This window comes from Mirounga leonina, unplaced genomic scaffold, assembly GCF_011800145.1.
Source record: "Mirounga leonina isolate KUSES-001 unplaced genomic scaffold, KU_Mleo_1.0 Mir_197, whole genome shotgun sequence".
Classification (NCBI taxonomy): domain Eukaryota; kingdom Metazoa; phylum Chordata; class Mammalia; order Carnivora; family Phocidae; genus Mirounga; species Mirounga leonina.
The window spans coordinates 5,050,564-5,068,654 of record NW_023270494.1 but is presented as its reverse complement, the minus strand read 5'-3'; the positions used below and the strand labels follow the sequence as shown (position 1 = coordinate 5,068,654).

The 18,091-nt window shown below is 55.6% G+C and overlaps 1 protein-coding gene across 4 annotated transcripts in view; it reads right to left on the bottom strand.

Annotated features, from left to right (window-relative positions):
- The window catches only part of UBE2O (ubiquitin conjugating enzyme E2 O), a 52,988-nt gene that overhangs the window by 6,915 nt on the left and 27,982 nt on the right, over positions 1-18,091 (bottom strand). For 2 of the 4 annotated variants that reach the window (XM_035025947.1, XM_035025949.1), the window contains exons 2-11: positions 6,175-6,234; positions 5,962-6,072; positions 3,861-3,958; positions 3,383-3,446; positions 2,538-2,681; positions 1,997-2,106; positions 1,702-1,852; positions 990-1,462; positions 428-582; positions 55-167 (exon numbers count right to left, since the gene is read on the bottom strand). In XM_035025947.1, the coding sequence (XP_034881838.1) occupies positions 55-167; positions 428-582; positions 990-1,462; positions 1,702-1,852; positions 1,997-2,106; positions 2,538-2,681; positions 3,383-3,446; positions 3,861-3,958; positions 5,962-6,072; positions 6,175-6,234 (1,479 nt within the window). Of the gene's footprint in view, positions 1-54; positions 168-427; positions 583-989; positions 1,463-1,701; positions 1,853-1,996; positions 2,107-2,537; positions 2,682-3,382; positions 3,447-3,860; positions 3,959-5,961; positions 6,235-18,091 lie in introns of all 4 variants that reach the window. The other 2 variants (XM_035025945.1, XM_035025946.1) reach the window with 2 other exon arrangements.

The window sequence follows — 18,091 nt, the reverse complement described above, 5'->3', positions numbered from 1 at the left end:
CCGGGGCCTTACAGCCAGCCCACCCCGAAGAAGCAGGGGGCCACACACACTCACCTCCACGTCATCCCCACTTGGCCGCAGCTTGAACCACTTCACCATGCAGGTTCGGCCCAAGTGGTCCCCAGACTGCACCACGCCGTAGACAGCGGGGTCCGGACAGCTCTGGACTGGGGAACCAGAGGAGGGAACGTCTAAGGAACCGTGGTGGTGCCGCCTGCAACCCCCCCGACATCTCAACCACAGCAGGGCACAGAACCCCGATGCTCTCCGGCTAGGCTGAGGGAGGCCGGGGAAGGCTGCTCCAGGCCTTGAAAAAGCGAGTCATCTTTCAAGGGGGAGTCTCCTCCCTGCCCCTAAGATCTCTGGCCCATCCTTTCCAAGCCCCGCCCAGGCCCTGAGCCGGGCGGCCTTCCGGAGGCGGCACTACCTCGCTTGTCCACCACGAAGTCTCCGGGGCAGAATTCGTTGTTGTCCAGGTGGTGCACGGGAAAGAGGTCGTTGGAGCGAATGTTGCACTCCACGGAGCCGTCCTGCCACATGACATCTGCCGAGGTCATGGTGGTCACCACCTCCACGGCCACCCTGCAGGTGCGGAGCAACCAGCCAGCCAGGCCGTGCAAAACAGGCGGGAAGGAAGACAAACAGATCCACACGTGCTCACCTGCACCTCCCGTGCCCTGCGGCCTCCTCTGAGAAAGGTTGCATTGGGGAGAGCTCAGTGAATGTGGTCCCAGAGGCCAGACTCGGGGCTGGTGCCCCCATGCCACCCACCACCCCACTCTCAGATCTCTCCTTTCCACCCAGGCCAACCCCGGGCACCTACATCGTCTCGGCTGGACATCCCTGAGCCTACAGAGGGCTTGCAGACTGTGTGCGTGTGTGAGAGTGAGTGAGTGAGTGTGTGTGTGTGTGTGTTGTGGGCAGGCGCCAAAGGGACAGCCTCAGGCTGGACACTCGGCCAGGAGGGAGAGGGCGCCCTCTGGGTTTACCTGTCCCCTGGCTTAAAGTCACGAGTGATTTTATTCTTCTTCCGCTTGTGTTTTCGCTTCAAGTTCTTGATAGACAAGGGGATGCTCTTTTTTCTACTTGTGCCGCTGCCACTCTGGGAGGAGGTGGTGGAGCTGGCAGAGGAGGTCACTGAGCTGGTATCATCCGTGTCATCAGCAGCCTCGTCATCTGCGTCCTGCTCGGCTGAGTGCAGCCTGTCGTCTCCACCTTCCTTCAGCAGGAAGGGGGGCAGCTGCTCACCTGCGTCCTGGGCCTCCTCTGAGCCCTCGTCCTGCATTTCCACCGGGCTGGTGGACCCATCAGGTGTCTCCTCGGGGCTGACGGACCCTGTTTCGCTCTTGGCTTTGGCCCCTCCTTTCTTTCCTGGGTCCTCCATGGAATGGTCTCTGGAGCACTGGGTGTCCGGGGAGCAGGACATGATCCTCACAACCTGCTTCTTCAACAGGCGCTTCACCTGTGCGGGCAGAGCAAGGACGGCGGCTGTGGAGCCGCAGGGCCACCACGGCCCCACCCCGGGCATGTGGAACACCCAGGGAGCTTGCGGGGGAGGGGCAGCTATACACACCTAGGTGGCCTGCAAGGGTGATCAGGGCTGCCCCCCAAGGCCTAAAGCACAGACTGTCCTTCCTGGCTGTGGAAATAGCTCAAGGCCAGTTCCTCAAATGCCCACCGATCCCAACCCCAAGGACATACCTTCTTGGCCATAGAGCCCTCCCCCTGGGCGCAGTGTTTTTCTGGACATTCACAGGCAATCTTGGCCGGCTCTACCTTGGCTGGGAAGACATACAGACAGCGCTCCCCAAGCTGCCGCTGAGCATGGTCAAAGCATCCGAGACGCTTCACCCTGGGAGGGAGAGAAGTGGGGACTGGGCCAAGGATGGTCTCAGCGCCCCCCACCCCCCACCCCCCGCATCTCTGACTCTGGCCCAGAGACTTGCTCAGGGCATGCTGCTGGGGCTGCTGGAGTGGGCGCGCTGGAGCCACTCACCTGCCTAGGTTTTCCTGGGTAATGACAGAGGGCGGGGGGCTGACGCTGTCCGTGCCCCCTGGACAGAAACTCTTGGTAATCCATGTGACTTTCAGCTCCACAACCTGCACCTGCAGATGGTGGGTGGGACAGGGCCTGAGTCAGCAGCTTAACTGCTCTCAGTTAAGCAGCTGCACAGAGCCCACCTGACCTCCAGAGCAGGAAGCGGGTCATCACAGCATAGCCCCAAGCATGACACCCCCAGAGGAGGCCCCACTTGTAACAACTACAGCCTCACCCCAGGGACTACCACCACGTCAGGGCCCAGCCGATCTGCCACTCGCCACCATCCCACCTTGCTCCGTCTGAGTTGGTCAGGCTAGGGGTCATCTGCCTAGCAGTCACCCCATGACCACACCCTGGCTTCCCTTTATTTAGAGCCCTTTCAGATCAACAGGGCTAAGGAGCAGGGCTTAGCCCTCGGAGCAGACAACGAAGGAGTGGGCAGAAGCTCAGCTCCAGGGCATGGAGGCTGAGGACGCAGCCCCACCCCAGCCCCTACCTCTTCCACCACCACTCGGAATTTGCTCTTGGTGCTGAGCACAGGCTTGACCCCTGACAGCCACTGGACGCTAGAGAAGATCTTGGCAGGGCCAATGAGCACCTGGCCCGGGTAGAAGCCATAGGAGTCATCAAAGAAGAGACCCTGCAGGGTTTGGGGCCAGAGGAAAAGTCCTTGTGAGTGGCGCCTCCTTGAGGGCCAGTGCTCTCTGCATCCACCCCTCCCTCACCTCACACCTGCACGCTCCCCCACCTCCCCAAGCTGAAACAGACCCTAGGGCTCCAGAGCAGCACCTCTCAAACCTGAAGTGCATATAAGTCACCCACAGAGCTTCTGAGAATGTACATTTGCCTCATTCTAACACGCTCTCAGGCCATGTCAACGTTGTTGGTCAAGGGTGACACTTCGAGGCATCTAGAGGGCAGTAGTCCCCAAACCTGTTTGATCATGTAACCTCCACCCCATACTTATTTATAAATTATGGTCATACGTGACTGTTCTAAAATACCACAGTGTAACAACATAGTGTACAGACTCTAATACCAAAGAATGGATATTTTTTAAAGGATGAGATCAAATTAACAAAATGCAAAGAAAAGTTCCAATACCTTCTGCCCACACCCAGACTTTTAGACCTTCTGGTGTGTACCTACCCTTTTGTAGGAAACCACTCTGCCTAGAAGCAGCGCTTGCTTAGCCTGGGCTAGCTCCAAGCTCTTTGCTAAGCAGTCCTCCTTCCTGTGCAGCCCAGGGGGCAAAGGAACCGTGGTGGTGCCACCTGTCCCCCCGTCCCTGTCCCCCCAAGCCTGCCCCCCAAGAAGCCTGCCTGGGTGGGGCACACGTACAGAGTCGCTGACATGGGGGCAGACATCGTAGAGCTTGGCGCCATCTTCTGTGTTCATGGAGCACCTGCAACAGCGAGCAGGGGTTCGGTTCACTGGGCACAATGACAGAGTCTCGGGGGGGACATGGCCACTGGACACACTGTGGTGCTGACCAATATCAAAAGGAGTTATCCAGAGGCATCGATATGCTGGCAGGCCCTAAAATGGTGTGATTCATCCTCCACCCAAAGCTCAGCCTCCGAATTCATACAAGTAACTCCCTCAAAATAAACAAGACCCTAACCCATATGGGAGTGCTCACTACCATTAAAAAGTGTCTAAAATAAAGCATCAGGACCTAACAGATACTCTAAATGAGGCCAGGGCGACAGGAGACCAGCCCAGCGTCAGGCCTGGCGTGCCTGCAGCACGTGTCATCCAGGCCCCTCCTCCCCGGGCGGCCCCTGCCCAGCGCGGCCCCATACAGTGAGCTGTGTACCTGGCACCGTTGGACAGCTTCAGGATGATCTGGTTCTTTAAGTCATAGACCTTCCCCAGCCAGCAGTCATAGGCAATGTAGTCCCCATACATGAAGGGCTGCAGATCGAGGGAACCGGGGTGTGAGAGATGGCAGGCGACACCAGTGCACAGCGCACCCATTCCTCTCTGCCCCCCGAGACACAGGAGGTGGGATCCAGATGGCTTACTGCCTGGGCCAGTCGGCCACCGGCCTAAAGAACTGGCTTCCCCCCAGAGAGCTCTGTGCTGCAGCCCAGCTCCCCTTCCCAGGGTGGAGGCGGCGGCAGTGGGGGACTGCCTCGCGGCAACCAGAGAGTCGTGTGGAGGCCTCAGGGCCTCCAAGGACACAGGACCCTTGGGTGGGAGTGGGCTGTGGAGGCGGCAGGTGGATGGTAGTTAATGGACAAACAAGTAAAGCGGTAATTAATAAACTGAGGATATCAAGAACCAAGTTCCTCACTGTTGGGGAAGGTACTCACTGATACAGAAAGGGGGAAGGAGACGAACGCACATATTCTCCTGTGTATGTAGAAAAGGTACTGACAAACGCAGATGTGCCCACATGTGTGTACACGCATGCGTTTCCCAGTGTTGTCCTGAAAGGCCCTAGTAGCAATGAGTACACCTAGCATACATCCAGATCTTGGCTTTTAAAATACCATTCTCCTCTGAGAGGAACCAAGGCTCTTTGGACAACTGATTCCAGGGCTGGATCAGGAAAGGTAGAAAGTAAGAAAGTGCTTAAAAAGGGAAAAAAAGAAAAGAAAAAAAAAAAGATGGGGGTATGTCATAAGGACAAAGATATAAGCTCGAAGGGGCTCTTACTGGCCAAATCTGGGATAATTTAAGCAACAAAACAAATAATGGTATTCATGGATTACAACTGATTGGACAATACAGGAATCTGAGTCCACACGGATGTAAAAAACAAATGAATAAATACATGAATGAGGCTGAAGGAGCAGCTTTTCCACAGAATGCCGATTCCTAAAAATGAGGAGGAACACCGGCTTCGTACAGCCCCCCTCAGGGACTGCAGAGCGCTGGCTGCCGGGGCGGGGCGGGGGGTGGGCGGCTAACAGAGGCCAGGGCCAGCGGATCGGGGTTTCACAAGTGACAGGTTACTGGCACAATCCCGGAGCACCTCCTCACAAAGCAGAATCACTTGCAAAGGCCTGAGGGGTGACTTCGTGGGGAGGTGTGGCCGACACCAACACGATAAGGATCAGAGTGAACACCCACCCCCTCCCGGTGTGGCCACCGGGCATGCGGGGCCAGGAAGAGCTCAGGGTGTCGCTGGGCGGTCCTGCTGAGGACGCAGGTGCCTGAGTCTGGTCAGGAGGCGACATCACAGAGCTCCACGCTCAGGGTCAGCCAGTGGAATGTACCAGGGTGTGGACGACAAAGCAAGACTGGGGAGCAGTTCCAGATGAGGAATCAAAGAGCTGACAACTAAATGCAAAGTGTGTTCCTGCATGGAATCCTGGATCAGAGGCGGAGAAAGGATATTGCTGGGACAGCTGAACCGGTCTGTGGACGGGATAGTAGTACACCAGTGCTGACTTCCTAAACTGGGGGCTGAGCGCTCCTGTTTGCACGAAGTCCACAGGGCCACGGGGCCATCTATCTGTAGCCTGCTTCCCAAGGTTTCAGAGAGAAGAGCAGGGAGCGAGAAGGAAATGTGGGGAAGGGAGGAGGAAGGTGATGGGGCAAATGGAGGGAAAGGCTCACAGCCAAGGAGCCTGATGACGCAGGGAGCACAGGAACTCACAGCTTTTCCCAAGTTTGAAATCACTTAAGAAAGAAATGAAGGAAGAAATTTGTTTTTAAAATGAGAGCGTTAGAGAAGAAAAGAAACGAGGTAATGAAAACCATGCCAGCCAACTACGCTGGAGGCACAGGGATGCGTCCCGACCTCCAGTCCCGATGGCCTCCTCGCAAGAGGCGCCGCTCGGGTACACACAAGCGGACCTGCCACGGGGGCCTGCCCGCGGGCTGGGAGGGTGCAGCACTGGTGTGCGGCCAGAGACCACCGGAGAGCGGGGCACGTCCGAGGAGGGCGGGCAGGTGGGGCTGCTCACCCAGATGTGCTGGAGGTCCTTGCTGTTGACCGGGTAGATGATGCAGTTGGTGCCGATGAGCTTAACGGCACAGTCGATGCTGACGTCGATCACGGTGCCACACTGACTGTCCTGGGGAGGAGAAGGCATCCAGGCCCGAGCAGGCGCACAGCCCCAGCCGCCAGGGAGACCCGGCCCCGACAACCCCCAGGCCACCCCCGCACCAAGACTCACGGTGGATCGCATGTGCCGGACCACGTCCCGGGGCACCACGGAGCGGTCCTCTAGTTTCAGCTGAGAAAGAGAACACAGGGTGACACAATGGCCTCTGACGTCAGCATAAGCCGCATTTTTCTCCCAACTTCTTACCCAAGTAGTAACATGCATAGAGCCGAATGCACAAACCCCAAGGGCGGCTTCGGCAAGCGCCACACGCAGCTCTGACTGCGCCCAGACTGAGAGGCCCAACTGCAGGCACCTCCCTGCCCCCAAAGTTACCTTCAACTGCGACCATATGGAGAAGTGCGGCTAAGTGGCAGATCGCAGAAGGCCGCAGTTAAATTAAGGGGTCAGTAGCCCCTCACACAGCAAAGCACTTTGCTAGGAGTGAAATCCTTTTTCTACTTTCTCCAAGGGCCTGCCCGGCCCCTGCTGCTGAGCGCGGAGTAGAGGGCCGGAGGAGGAGTGTGCCATGGGGCTGTGCAGGTCACCCTGAGGCCCGCTATCACCCGACGCGACCTTCTAATCTGGGCTACCCTTTCTGGCCAGCCGCAGCCTGCTCCTTATCTGCTGCGCCGCAGAGGACTGCGGGCAGGCGCTGACTCTCAGGATGGCCGGCTCTGGAGCCCAGCCAAACGCACGGCGAGCACCTGACCCATCCCTCCGCAAACCCCCCGCAGCAGTGGCCTCTGAGGACAGCCGGGCCTCTCGAGAGCTGTCCCCTCCCTCTGCCAGGCACCGGGGCCCCCTCCAACGGCCCAGGCGGAAGACAGTTCTCCACCAGGCCAGCGTGTCTTCCTTGCTGGCTCCGTAAACCGGGGGCCGCAGTGCCGGGTGAGGCTCTGTGACTGCCCACCTCCTCTGGACGGGCACCCCCACCATCCCAAACCACAGGGATGCGAGAGCTGTTCTCTCAAAAGCCAACCTGAGACTCCTCAAGATCACTGCCCCCACTCCAAGGCCTGGGCCAATGGAAAGGTGGCCACCATGAAAAGAGAACGGAGACACTAAAAAGGAAGACACTGGCTCAAGGTCCCTGAAACTGTGGCAATGATGGCTAAGACAACCCTGCTATCAGGAGGATATGACTTACAAAAAACTAAAGGGGAGGGGCGCCTGGTGGGCTGAATCAAGAGCATGTGACTCTTGATCTTGGGTCCTGAGTTCAAGCCCCATGCTGGGTGTAGAGGTGACTTAAATAAATAAAACCTTAAAAAAAACCCAACAAGTAAAGGGGGAAGCAATGGGCTCCTCCACCAATGACAAGCAATAGAAATTTTCCTACGTGGGAATATAAGCCCATGATCCAGACAAGAGTGAGCCCGGGTGTTAAACTCAGGGGTCCTTGAGCCAGACACTTAGACATGTCAGCTCTGAAACCTCAGGCAAATCGCTTACATCCACATGCACAAAATGGGGTGGGAACAGCCATCTTGCAGTGGGTGAGGGGATTAAGAAGGCAATGAAAGCAAAGATGATCCCAGGGCGCCTGGCACACAGTTAGTGCTCAGCAAATGCCAGATGTGATCACTCCACCTGACTCCACTGTCCCCCAGGCCACAGGCTGGAGACCCTCTGAGTTCAGGCTCTTCTTTGCTCTGCTCAGAGATCCCAGGAGTCTGGGAGGACCCACAGGGAGCTCTGCTAAGGGCCTGCTGGGATGATGGTGGCACTTTTCTAACTCAAAAGAACTTCCCATCCCATGACCCTCTATGCCCAAAGCTCTGGTCTGGGACACGGTATTTTCAGTGCTGTCCCACCCTATCTCAAACCTCTGCTCTCAGTTTAGACTTCAGAAAGCCACAACTGCAGGTCTTTCCAAGTTGCCATAGAAATCAAAGTTGCAGTGCCAGGAAACCCAATGGGAGAGGGACCGTGCTGTGCGGGGCAGGGGGGATGCCATCCTTGGTGTGAGCAGAGATCTCAGGCACAGGCTGCCTTGCCTGCTCAGGGATCCCTGAGAAAAGCCCCGAGTTGAGTCTGCAGATCGTGGCCCCACTGGGGGTCTGTGTCGGTCCCTGACAGAGCTGCAGGGGAGCAGCCCAGGCACAGATCCTGAACCGATGGCACACTGCCCAGACTCACAGCACCCTGGCTGTGAGACACTGCTCCTGAGTGCACAGGGGAAACTGAGGCTCCCACTGTGAGGCCGAAGCAGGAACAACGCACTAGCGAAGGCTGGCATCACCGGAAGGCCAGAAGCAGGGTAGCAGTTCAGTGTTCTCAGGAGAGGGGGCCTGGTTAGCAAACACTCCTCTGGACTGGCTCTCTGGACCTGTGCCTGGCCTTTTGCCAGAGTCCACTCCACCATGAGGTTTGGTCTTCAGGCTCTTCTAACAACCTTCCACGACAAGGAGAGACATTTCTCCAAAACCCTGACAATGCTGGGAGCGGAGCAGAGTTAAGCAACAAGGAGAAGAAAGGGGTGTGGTGGCCACTCTTCTGACTATATTGCCCTCCCTCGGGAATTTCAGAAAATGAGGAGAGAGTGTCTAGAAGGGCTTTGAACAACTTGCAAGGCTCTCCCTTATCTTTTACCACTTTCCTGCCCAAATCCCTATGTCCCACGCACACGGGGCACTACTTCCGTCCACACAAGCCAGTCCTCTCCCCTCTGTGTGCCTCTCCACTGCACAGTTCCTTCCAAACGCCCCCTTCCTCTCCCCGTTCCCATCATGTGCTACCTGCCTCACGAAGGCTCCCCATACCCCCCTCTGGAGGGCACCGCTGTGCTCCCAGGGGCCCGGGAGCTCGGGCGTCCTCTGGCTACAGCAACTGGTGCTTATTATGTGTCAAGCAGTTTTCTCGGCACTTTGGGTGCTTTAGCCACAGTGCTATGAAGTATACTATTACTGCCGTCCCCATCTTATAGACAGGTGAACGGACACGGAGAGAAGACGCGAAACTTGTTCACGGTCACACAGCTCCACACAGGTGGACCTTGACTGGAACTCAGGCGGTCTGGCTCCAGAAGCCATTCTCTTAACTATATAACAAGCTCATCCCTCCCTGGAGCTGCAGATAAGAGCGGGGTAAAACATATTCCTGGCGGGTCCACACGTTGTAAAGGACAGTGATTCTTAGGCACTCCACGCTCTACTCATGTCTGGGACGGAAGAGGTCAGGCACCCAGACGGCAGGGGCCGGAGCCAGCACGAGGGGGCGCTGAGCCCGCTCTATGAAAACGCGGGATTCGGGAGCTCACCTAGTCCCCACACAAAGCCATGTTTTTCTGTTAGGTGCACCCTGACCGCAGTGAAAAAACAAAACAAAACAAAACAGTTTCCAGGGTGGGATCTGAGGTGGGGACGGGCAGATTTCAACTGTCATTACTGGCTCTAGAACGCGGTGGTGACTATCAACAATTCTTGAGGGACAGTGTGGCTGTCAGAGGCTTCTGAGCAGGAAAAAACAAGATACCATACCAAAATGTTAACGTGTCCCTCACTGAGAAGGAACTATGGCTGGCTTTTTTTTTTTTTTTTTTTAAGATTTTATTTATTTATTTGAGAGAGAGAGAATGAGAGAGAGCACATGAGAGGGGGGAGGGTCAGAGGGAGAAGCAGACTCCCTGCCGAGCAGGGAGCCCGATGTGGGACTCGATCCAGGGACTCCAGGATCATGACCTGAGCCGAAGGCAGTCGCTTAACCAACTGAGCCACCCAGGCACCCATGGCTGGCTTTTAGAGGGGGCATGCGTTACTTCCGACAATTCTGGGACGTGACTGTGGGGCATCCTTTGCGGGGGCCCCTGCCTGCTCTGGAAAAAAGCATCTGACACCACCGCTGCCCTCCGGGGCAGGGATGCTGGCACTGCTCTGGAGGAGGTGACTCATCCGAACAACGATGACTGAGCACCTCCCACTGCCAGGCGCTGGGGACACAGTGCCTGCGGCTCTCAAGAAGCTTACATTCTAGCGCAGTGGAGGAGATGCACACGCGCGCAGACACACAAACACGCACGCAAACACACGCGCACACACGCCTGCGCACAAACACGCGAGCGCGTCAGGGGGTGCTAAGTGCCATTCAGAAAAACAAGGCAGTGCAAGGGCAGGGGTGAGAGACGGAATGGGAGGAAGCACGAGTGAGTTATTTTAAATAGCTGGTCAGGAAAGGCCACTCCAAGGTGACATCTGCCCAGAGATCAAAGTATAATATGGGAGTGCGCTTTCCAAGCAGAGAGAGGGCTGCCATAAAGACCCGTGTGCCCCGTGTGTTCGAAGACCAGCAAGGAGAGCAGTGGGAGATGAGGCTGGTTCACTCAGGCCTTAGAGAAAGAACCGCAGGGAGGACTTGAGGTTCCATCCTCATGGAGATGCAAGCCCCTGCAGGGCTCAGAGCAGAGAGCAGGCATGACAATAATGTTGAAAGGATCCTCTGGCTGTTGGGTGGAGAACCTGCTGTAAAGAGGGGTAGGGAGAAAAGGTGGCCTCATTCCTGGTCGGTAGCACCAGCACTGGGCTCCCAGTGTGAGGGGCGAAGTGGCAGGAAGTCCCCAACAAAAGGCAAGGGGGAGCTTATCGGTGCCTAAGCCTCTGTGTCAAGGCCAGAATCCACACACCCGACCACTGTCCTCTCCTGTCGGACTCCGGAGACGGCCAAACAGAGGAGATGTGAGTATTCTCCTTCAGTCCCACTGGAGGAAAACCAAGCTGGTCTTTCCTGGGAGTTAGTGATGTTCTCAATACCAGACCTTCAACTTACAACTGGGAACAGCTTCAAACTCAAAATGCTCAGCATCGTGCCAAGCACCCAGGAGGGCTTCATAAAGTCTCAGCTCACAAGGACCAGCTGACGGCCAGCCCCACACTGTGCCCCTGGTAAGCAAATGGAAAACTGGGGACAGCCTACAGCGGTCCGATTTGGGTCTGTATTCAGAGTGAGGTTTTACTAAACTTCGCTGGACTGAGCCAGGCCTGAGGCCTCGGGGAGACCTCTCAGAAGCCTCACGGTGCTCAGCAAGGAAACCAGAATCTTTCTTTGGAAAAGAAAAACAAGCTGCCTTGCTGCTTTGCCTGGGGAAGGGAAGGCGGGGAGAAGGGGGTAAATGGCCCAGCAGACACACGTAGGAAGGAGGCTGTTTACCTAGGCCAGGACTCAAAGAACAGAGTCCTGAAAGGAATATGAGGTCAGACCAGCACTGGAAATTTCTAAAGGCTTACTACTTCCCAAGGGGTAGGAACAACCTGCAAAACACCATCCCTCCTGCCCGCCATACGGCGGCATACTAGAGAAAGGTGAAAACGGGTCAACGGGCTTTCCACTTGTGTTGGGGACCCCAGGGCCTCCTAACCAGACCCCCGCCCCTTCAGCTGAGATCACAGACACTTCTGATGGCGTCCATCCCTGAGCTTGAGGGCCTAACCACGCTGCCCGTGGGTCCGGTCTGCCGCGAGCACCGCACCGCACAAGGAGGGGCAGCCCATCGGCAGAAGGCGGGGAGGTGGGGGGGGCGCAGGCGTGCTTCTGAGCGCACATACAGATGCTCCTTCAGCTGAGAAGCCCCTCAGCCCGACTCCGTTTTGGCGGGGGTGAGAACAGAGAAAACCATTCCACAGGAACTTTGCTGAGACCTAGAATTGAGGTCAATTAGTTTTTCTTGTGCTTCCTGTAGATTCAGGGCTAGCAAAGAACATACAAATAGAAGGAGTGCACACCATCTTTAAAGAATTTACACGGACCTGGTACAGAGACCTTAACCCTTTCCCCTCCAGTGCAAATGCACCTGGGTGGGCAGAGAAGCCACTTACGCCAGACTGGAATACGCTGGCAGTGAGGAATTCTGGAAAAGCTTTGGAAATCCCAGAATGGGATGCTCCCTAGAGCAGTGTTTTTCAAACTGTGGGCTGTGACCCATTAGTGGGTTAGGGAATCAATTTAGGGGGTCACAGCCAGCACTAGGGGGGGAAAAAGGAAAGTATCTACACGCATGACACATAGAAGGCCAGGTACCGTTCAGAGAAAACCTTTCCAGCTGCAATATATAAACACACACGTGTCCTTGGTCACGATGTAAAATGTATATTGTACGGCGGGTCACTTTCAAAAAGTCTGAGAGCCCCCGCCCTACCTACCTATCTGCCCAGTCCCCATGCCCGGCTCTGCTGGTTCTCTCTCTGGCTAGGGTTCCAGCCAGTTACATCAAGGGGAAAGAGACTTCTCTTCTCAACAGAAGTTGGTCTGGAGCCAAAAATAAGCAAATAAACAAAAAATCCAGGATCTATATGTTCACATATAGACACCGTGGGGGTGGGGCACCTTGAACTCTTTCCGGCATCACTTAAAGACGTCAGTGTAGTGGCTTTCAGAACAGGAAAACTGGAGGGGGCAGGAAGTGGCACTGTGGGTGAAGCTAGGCTCCTCTTCTGGCTTCTTTCTAAGTCCAAGTTCCCAGTTCACACTAGGTCTGGGGATATGACTGGTCAGGGATTCTAGCGTATGCCGGGGTAAGGACCTTCTCAGAGCAGTTGACCGTCATGCGGCTAGCCCCTGACAACTTCTGACCAACAATCAGCAAGCTGCCCACCTGAGGACAGAAGGTTTTACCAGCAAAACACAAATGGCCAGAGGGCCTCACATGCCTGGGGAGGAGAGAGGACAGCTGGAACTGGCTGGGCAGTATGGAAGAAAAGACAAAGGTCAGTGCCCCTAACTAGAAAATTCTGTCAATCATGTGCTACAGAAACCATTCATCAGAAGTTCTGCTAAAACCATAGACTTAGGTCAGTTAATTTCATAATTTTTTAGTGTTTCCTACGGATTCAGAACGAGACAAGAATAAAAATCTGTAGGAATGTGCCTTGTATTTAAAGAACATACCTTTAGATGGGGGGACAAAATGAAAACAGGTGAAAACATTTATACACAAGTACGTGTACTGCTTAGCTGGGTGGGGAGACAAAAGTTCCTGCCCCTGGATGGTGTAGGGGGAGGGTGGGAAGGGCCAGGCTGCACAGGAACTAAGGGCAAGGGATGTCCACCCGGTCCTCGGCTTCAGATGAAAATTTCCAGGCCTCTGTACTCTCCGCCCCCAGGGGGACCCCCCTCTCTGATCACACACCCCAGACCAGAAGCTGCAGTTGGGGCTGGGCAACGCAGCATGACTGCACCATTGCCCGGAAAATGCAGCTGCAGCCTCCCGGCTTGCTGGAATGGCCTGGAGGCACAGCCTGCCCCAGGGGACAGAGCCAGGGGACGGAGTCCAACGGCCGCTAAGTGAGGGGGCAGGACTGCGGAGCTGCGGCTGACGGCAGGTCAGCGGGAGCCTGGGCGGCAGAGCTGGGTCTCCGCAGATGCCGTGGTGTTTGGGGGGATGGTTCTTGTATTCTGCGGCCTCATGGAGAAAGAATCCCGCACTGTCCCCTCGTCTTGGCCCCAGGCTTGTCGACCTTTCAAAAAGACAAAACAGCCCGGGGCCTCCTGGATTGGAAGGGAGGGTACAAATGGGAAGCTTTAGTAGGAGACCTCCCTCCTCAGGAAGTACGACCAGAAGGCAGAAAACCAGACAGTAAACACGATTGCGAGCGGCTCCCGAGGCCAGGCTGCTGTCCTGCGACTGCCCGGCACCCCTGGGAGTAAGCAGGCGGCAGGCTGACTGCCCAGGAGCAGAGAGGGCTCAGGGCCTCAACACTGACTTCCAGACCTCCACCCCACTTACACCCCCGGGCGTCAGCTCAGCTCAGGGGACGATGACAGACCTTTACTGAGCTTGCGCGGAACAGGGAGGAGCCGACGTGCGCTCCCTCTGCCACACCTCTCAACCTCCGAGGGGCACCACCATTCCCCGGGCTCTCGCCCCACAGAGGAGCCCGAAGGCTCGCAGAGGTAGGGAGCTGCCCAAGGCGACCCCGGCCACGGGACTCCAGTTCTTTTTTTTTTTTTTTTTTAAGATTTTATTTATTTATTTGACAGAGAGAGACACAGCGAGAGAGGGAACACAAGCAGGGGGAGTGGGAGAGGGAGAAGCAGGCTTCCCGCTGAGCAGGGAGCCCGATGTGGGACTCGATCCCAGGACCCCAGGATCATGACCTGAGCCGAAGGCAGACGCTTAACGACTGAGCCACCCAGGCGCCCCGGGACTCCAGTTCTTGCTAGCTGGTCCTTCCTCATGGGGCGCACACGGCCTATGGCGTGGCCCTCGGGCACAGCCCTGGAGCGATGACAGCTGACACTCACAGGGGCTCCTGACGGCAGCCCCACCATCTTCCCAGAGCTCCCTGGAATGCAGACTCTCAGGCCCCACCCCAGCCCTGCTGCCTCGGAATCCACAGGGGAACAAAGTCTCCGGTCTCTGGGGACCTGTGTGCACCGTACCTTCTCTTCACTTAACAGAGGATCTTAATAGAGAGGATATCAGGATAGAGGGAGGGAGGGCCCTGTCCCCAGGAGGGCATTCCGAAAAGACGACCCCAACCCTGGCTATTCTAACTGGCATCTTAAAGGCAACAAGGGAGGAGAAGTAGCTCAAAGGGACAGTCTCTGAGTCCAGTGGGGCAGGCCAGGCCCACTCAACTACGAGGGCCCCCGCGCAGAAGAAACATAACCTCCCTGAACCCACACCAACCTCTGCTTGTTTCTCCAACACCTGCAGTTACCATTTCAAGGCAGACGAAATGAACACCTATCCTGGGGTACTTACTGCACATCACCCGGGCACCAGATGGCCTGGTAACTCTGGCACAGATGGAATGGCTCCTGGGGGCTGATGCTACCTCTCGGTTTGGTCGTTAAGTCTGAAGAATCTTGACTGCCCACCCCTCCGATGCCAATTACCCAAAGCTCACCCACAGTAATTCATGTCAGGATAGGATGCTTCACTGAGCTGGGACTGAAAATACTTGCGAACGGAACGGGAAAATCGCCAAGACTGGGGGAAGAATCCCTCCACCCTACTGTCACAGCGAGAGAGCATGCCCCCAGCCCGTGCACTGAGGACGTCCTCTTACCTCCCTGGGCGTGAGATGCCGCATCCGGAATGACAGCCCTGGGCTGGACAAGCTCCAGGCTCTTCCGGCTTGAGCTTGTTTCCTGCAACATCTCCAGGAGCCCAGCTGCCACCACCTGCCCACAGCTGTCACTGCTGAGGGGCCACACGAGTGGCCTGTCTGGAGTGTGCATCCCCACAGACCCCCAAGTAATCAGGCTGAACGGAAAGATGTCCCTCGTCCACCCAGTCTGGGGAAGCCCCATGCCAGGCACGCCAGGGCACAGCCTAAACCAGGCTCCTGACAGTTTCTCCTCCGAGGAACTTACAGTTCAGCTGGAAAAAGCAAATACACGAAATGGTGTTTACCAAGACTGAAACAAGATGCAAAAATTAACGTAAAGGTGCATTTTGATTTAGATGCCATCACTAAAATGTCTTTTATAAATTGAAGGATTTTAGGTACATCAGGGGAGCGATTTCAAGAAAACCCACAGGAAATCGTATAGTATGCAAATAACTGTGTTCTTGTTCATACGGTGAAAATTCTCCCCTCCTCTTAATGAGTGCGGACACACCCACCCACAGTGATGAAGAGATCCGTCGGAGCGTGAATCAGAGTAGGACAGAGTGCTCTCGGCTGGGTCTGCGGGGACCGCCCTAACACTGGCAGATAGTGCTACCCAGGCTCTGGCGTGCAGGGGGGAACAGCCCTGCTTGGACCAAGGGGGTCCAGCAGGCAGGTCATCTCAGGCCTGGGGGAGGGGCGGGGGGAGGGGGAGGAGGAGGAAGGCGTGTCTAGGCGTGTCACACACCTCATTCACCCCCCACTGCCGCTTCAGGGGGAAGGGCTTCTCCCCATTTCAGACAGGAAATGGCAGGGATAGTCACAGAGCTGTCCCACCTCCTGGACAGAAGAGCCTCCCCACCCCATGCTGCTCCAGGGTGCCCCTGCGGGGTCAGGAAAGGGTAACTAGCGGAGAGACACCAGCACACAGAACCTAGGTCTCCCAGTGACCCTTTCTGTACAGTCAGGCATGAAACTTCTTTCCCTCGTCTGGGCCCCTCTAGGTTCCACGTAGGAAGGACCTCTCAGTCAGAATTCATATTATCACAGACCTGAAGGAGGACACGTTTCCTGAGAGCAAAAGATCACAATTTATTTGCACTACAGGACACCCGCTTTTAGACGCCAGGCCTTACAATCAGCAGCTGCAAGGTGGTGTTTGGGCTGACCACACACTACCGTGCTGGTCTTTGGAGGGCAACTGGTGGAAACCAACAAATGGCCCCATAAAAATAGAGTGGAGAAGTCTAGGTATTTAATTTGGCAGTGTTGAAACAGCGAAAGATTATGAGGAAAGAGAGGCGGCCTCAGCAGGTCTCTTAGGAGGAGGACTAAAGTTCTGAGGCAGGTACTCATCAGAATCCTCAGCGCTTTTTATTTTTATTATTTTTTTTAAGATTTTATTTATTTTGACAGAGAGAGACACAGCGAGAGAGAGAACGCAAGCAGGGGGAGTGGGAGAGGGAGAAGCAGGCTTCCCCCTGAGCAGGGAGCCCGATGCGGGGCTCGATCCCAGGACCCTGCGATCATGACCTGAGCCGAAGGCAGACGCTTAACGACTGAGCCGCCCAGGCGCCCCTCCTCAGCACTTTTTTAAAATAGACTCTGGGGCGCCTGGGTGGTTCAGACAGTTAAGCGTCCAACTCTTGATTTTGGCTCAGGTCATGATCTTGAGGTTGTGAGATCGAGCCCTGTGTCGGGCTGTGCTGGATATGGAGCCTGCTTGGGATTCTCTCTCCATCTGCCTCTGCCCCCCTCTAAATAAAACACACACACACACCCCCCACACACACCAGACTCTTTTTTTTTAAACCCAAAACCTAATGAATAAATCTCTGGGTGAAGCCAGGAACGTACTCCTTAACACTGCCTGGGTAAGTCTGATAATCAGCCTGGTTGAAACCGTGCTGCTCTAACCAGTAAGTTTCCCTTTCTTCTACAACGAAATAGAACCCCGATGACTGAGGGACATCTGTTTTTACTTAAAACAATATTTTAAACATGTAAGTCTGAGGACCAAGATTCATAAACAAGATGATTAAAATGATTAACAAAGTGAGTTCTGCCTGATTACCGCTCCTCGCCTCAGTTTTCCCTGACACACTTGTGGTTCGGCCCTTGAACAGACACACGGGCACCAGGTTATCAAGGCAACGCGGCCCCCACTTTGACCGACCTCTGCTCAGGTGGTCCAGACCCTAGTCCCGGCCAGATACCACACCGACGCCAAGAGCAGAGGCCTAGGCTCTATAACAGCGTTTAGCACGAAACCCCCACCGACCAGAGACAAGGACCTGACCCAGGCCAGCTGCTATCAGGTGGCAAAAAAGAACAGATTCTGCCAGCATGCATCCCCGGACGCCTGGAGGACACGGTTTTGCCACCTTAAAGACCTCCAGGCAGGAAGGCAGCCACTAGAACTGGACTTTGAGGACACGTTTCTGGATGGGCATGAGCCGGTACATACAAGTGGCTGTAAGTCTGAGAAAGAAGAGCCGTGGCGTGAAGGGTGCCTCACTGTCTGGCCCAAATGCTCCAAGACAGCTGCCAGGACCTCAGCTCACAGGTGCTCCTGCCCTCTTCCTTCGCCTTCCCACCGTGAGCCACAGAAACAGGACGTGATCTTCAAGATGACGTACTCTTCCGTCAACAAAGAGCTGACACCTCATTTCCACAGTGGCTTGTGACATCCAGCTTCACCTCCCCCCACAACGCCTGCATCTCCTTCGGGCCACGCTCCCAAACACTGAGAATCAGCTGCTAATCGATAGCCACACTCTGCAAAATGCACCCTACCTTCTGAAGCAGACTCAGACTGAAAGGGATCCACTCAGCACTGCTATTTTTAAAAATGCAAATATGGTAGGAAAAGGCAGTAAAAATAACACACCAGGGCCCTGATCCAAGGCCGATTCTTTGCTGAGGGGCCAGGTTCTCAT